The sequence below is a fragment of the Chiloscyllium punctatum genome, chromosome 7 (assembly GCF_047496795.1).
Source record: "Chiloscyllium punctatum isolate Juve2018m chromosome 7, sChiPun1.3, whole genome shotgun sequence".
Taxonomy (NCBI): Eukaryota; Metazoa; Chordata; class Chondrichthyes; order Orectolobiformes; family Hemiscylliidae; genus Chiloscyllium; species Chiloscyllium punctatum.
The window spans coordinates 29,570,176-29,573,153 of record NC_092745.1 but is presented as its reverse complement, the minus strand read 5'-3'; the positions used below and the strand labels follow the sequence as shown (position 1 = coordinate 29,573,153).

Below are 2,978 nucleotides of genomic sequence, written 5' to 3'. Positions count from 1 at the left end.
ACCCAGGAGTGGGGAATACACTGTAACACAATTCTGCTGCTGATGGCCCACAGCGCCTCATGTATAACCCAGTCACTATCCTCTCCCTCTAATTCAGTGTCCCGGGCTCGCCTGTATTCAGCTTCCCGGGCTTCCGTTATTCAGTTTCCCGGGTTCCCGCTATGCCGCGGCCCGCGCTCTCTCTCTATTCAGTTTCCCGGGTTCCCGCTATGCCGCGGCCCGCGCTCTCTCTCTATTCAGTTTCCCGGGTTCCCGCTATGCCGCGGCCCGCGCTCTCTCTCTATTCAGTTTCCCGGGTTCCCGCTATGCCGCGGCCCGCGCTCTCTCTCTATTCAGTTTCCCGGGTTCGCCTGTATTCAGTTGCCGGGGCATTCTGGTTATTCAGTTTCCCGGGTACAGCCTCGCTGTGTGTGTGATGGCGGACTCGGGGCCTGTTTCTCCCCTGGATCCTGATCCTGATCCTGATCCTGACCTTGACCCTGACGCCGATGCCGGTCCCGATCCCCCCGCCGGTTCCCCCCGCCCTCTCCCCGGGGTGCTGTATGTGGGTTTCCTGCCCCCGGGCCTGGGGCCCAAACAGCTCCGGAACATAATGTCGGTGTTCGGGGAGGTCGGCAGAGTGTTCGTTCAGGAGAGAGGTGAGGGAGGGGGGGGAGAGGTGAGGGGGGGAGGGGGGAGAGGTGAGGGGGGGGGGGGGAGAGGTGAGGGGGGGGGGAGGGGTGAGGGGGGAAGGGGGAGGAAGGGGGAGGGGGGGGGAAGGGGGAGGAAGGGGGAGGGGGGGGGGAAGGGGGAGGAAGGGGGAGGGGGGGGAAGGGGGGGGGAGGGAGAGAGAGGGGGGGGAGGGGTGAGAGGGGGAGGGGGGTGGGGTGGGGGGGGGAGAGGGAGAGGGGGGTGGGGGGGGAGAGGAGAGGGGGGTGGGGGGGGAGGGAGGGAGAGGGGGGTGGGGGGTGGGGGGGGAGAGGGGGGAGGGGGGGGGAGGGAGAGAGGGGGAGGGGGAGGGAGAGGGGGGAGGGGGGTGGGGGGGGAGAGGGGGGAGGGGGGGGGAGGGAGAGGGGGGAGGGGGGTGGGGGGGGAGGGAGAGAGTGGGGGGGGGGAGAGGGGGGAGGGGGGTGGGGGGGGAGGGAGAGAGTGGGGGGGGAGGGGGGGGGAGGGAGAGGGGGGAGGGGGGTGGGGGGGGAGGGAGAGAGTGGGGGGGGGAGAGGGGGGAGGGGGGTGGGGGGGGAGGGAGAGGGGGGAGGGGGGTGGGGGGGGAGGGAGAGAGTGGGGGGGGGGAGAGGGGGGAGGGGGGTGGGGGGGAGGGAGAGAGTGGGGGGGGAGGGGGGGGAGGGAGAGAGGGGAGGGGGGGGAGGGGAGGGGGGGGAGGGAGAGAGGGGAGGGGGGGGGAGGGGAGGGGGGGAGGGAGAGAGGGGAGGGGGGGGGAGGGAGGGGGGGGAGGGAGAGAGGGGAGGGGGGGGGGAGGAGAGGGGGAGGGGGGTGGGGGGGGAGAGGGAGAGAGGGGGAGGGGGGTGGGGGGGGAGGGAGAGAGTGGGGGGGGAGAGGGAGAGGGGGTGGGGGGGGAGGGAGAGAGGGGGAGGGGGGGGGGGGGGGAGAGGGGAGGGGGTGGGGGGGGGAGGAGAGGGGGGAGGGGGGTGGGGGGGAGGGAGGAGTGGGGGGGGGAGGGAGGGTGGGGGGGGGGGGGAGGGGGAGGGGGGTGGGGGGGGGGAGGGGGAGTGGGTGGGGGGGGAGGGGGGTGGGGGGGGGGGAGGGGGGAGGGGGAGAGGGGGAGGGGGGTGGGGGGGGAGGGAGGGGGAGTGGGGGGGGGGGGGTGAGGGGGGGGGGTGGGGGGGGAGGGGAGGGGGGTGGGGGGGGGGAGAGGGAGGGGGGGGGGGAGGGGAGAGGGGGGGGGGGGGGGTGGGGGGGGGGGTGGGGGGGAGGGGAGGGGGGGGGGGAGGGGGGTGGGGTGGGGAGGGGGGTGGGGGGGGAGGGGTGAGGGGGGGTGGGGTGTGGGGGGGGGGGGGTGGGGGGGGTGGGGGGGGGGGTGGGGGGGGGGGGGGGTGGGGGGGGGGGGGGGAGGGGTGGGGGGGGGGAGGGAGAGGGGGGGGTGGGGGGGGGGGGTGTGGGGGGGGGGGGGGGTGGGGAGGGGGGTGGGGGGGGTGGGTGAGGGGGGGGGTGTGGGTGGGGGGGGGGGTGGGGTGTGGGGGGGGTGGGGTGGTGGGGGGGGGTGGGTGTGGGGGGTGGGTGGGGGGGGGGGGGTGTGGGTGGGGGGGTGGGGGGGGGGGGGGGGGGGGTGGGGTGTGGGGGGGGGGTGGGGGGGGGGGGGGGTGGGTGGGGGGGGGGGTGGGTGTGGGGGGGGGGGGGGGGGGTGGGTGTGGGGGGGGGGGTGTGGGGGGGGGAGGGGGGTGGGGTGGGGGGGGGGGGGGGTGGGGGGGGGTGGGGTGGGGGGGTGGTGGGGGGGGGGGGGGGGGGGGGGGGTGTGTGGGGGGGGGGGGTGGGTGTGGGGGGGGGGGGGTGGGGTGGGGGGGGGGGGGGGGTGGGGTGGGGTGGGGGGGGGGTGGGGTGTGGGGGGGGTGGGGGGGGGGGGGTGGGGGGTGTGGGGGGGTGGGGGGGGGGGGGGGTGGGGGGGGGGGGGTGGGGGGGGTGGGGGGGGGGTGTGGGGGGGGGGGGGGGGGGTGGGGGGGGGGGGGGGGGTGGGGGTGGGGGGGGGGTGGGGGTGGGGGGGGGGTGGGGGGGTGGGGGGTGGGGGGGGGGGGTGGGGGTGGGGGGGGGTGTGGGTGGGGGGGGGGGGGGGGTGGGGGGGGGGGGGGGGGTGGGGGGGGGGGGGGGTGGGGGGGGGGGGGGGGGGGGGTGGGGGGGGGGGGGGGTGGGGGGGGGGGGGGGGGGGGGGGGTGGGGGGGGGGGGGGGGGGGGGTGGGGGGGGGGGGGGGGGGGGGGTGGGGGGGGGGGGGGGTGGGGGGGGGGGGGGGGGGGGGGGGGGGTGGGGGGGGGGGGGGGGGTGGGGG

The 2,978-nt window shown here is 79.7% G+C and overlaps 1 protein-coding gene across 1 annotated transcript in view; it reads left to right on the top strand.

Annotated features, from left to right (window-relative positions):
* The first annotated feature begins 380 nt into the window (after positions 1-380).
* abt1 (activator of basal transcription 1) overlaps positions 381-2,978 on the top strand; it is a 10,111-nt gene continuing 7,513 nt past the window's right edge. Inside the window, exon 1 of the mRNA XM_072573374.1 lies at positions 381-638. Coding sequence (XP_072429475.1) covers positions 416-638 — 223 coding nt within the window. The 5' untranslated portion in view covers positions 381-415. The remainder of the gene's footprint in view (positions 639-2,978) is intronic.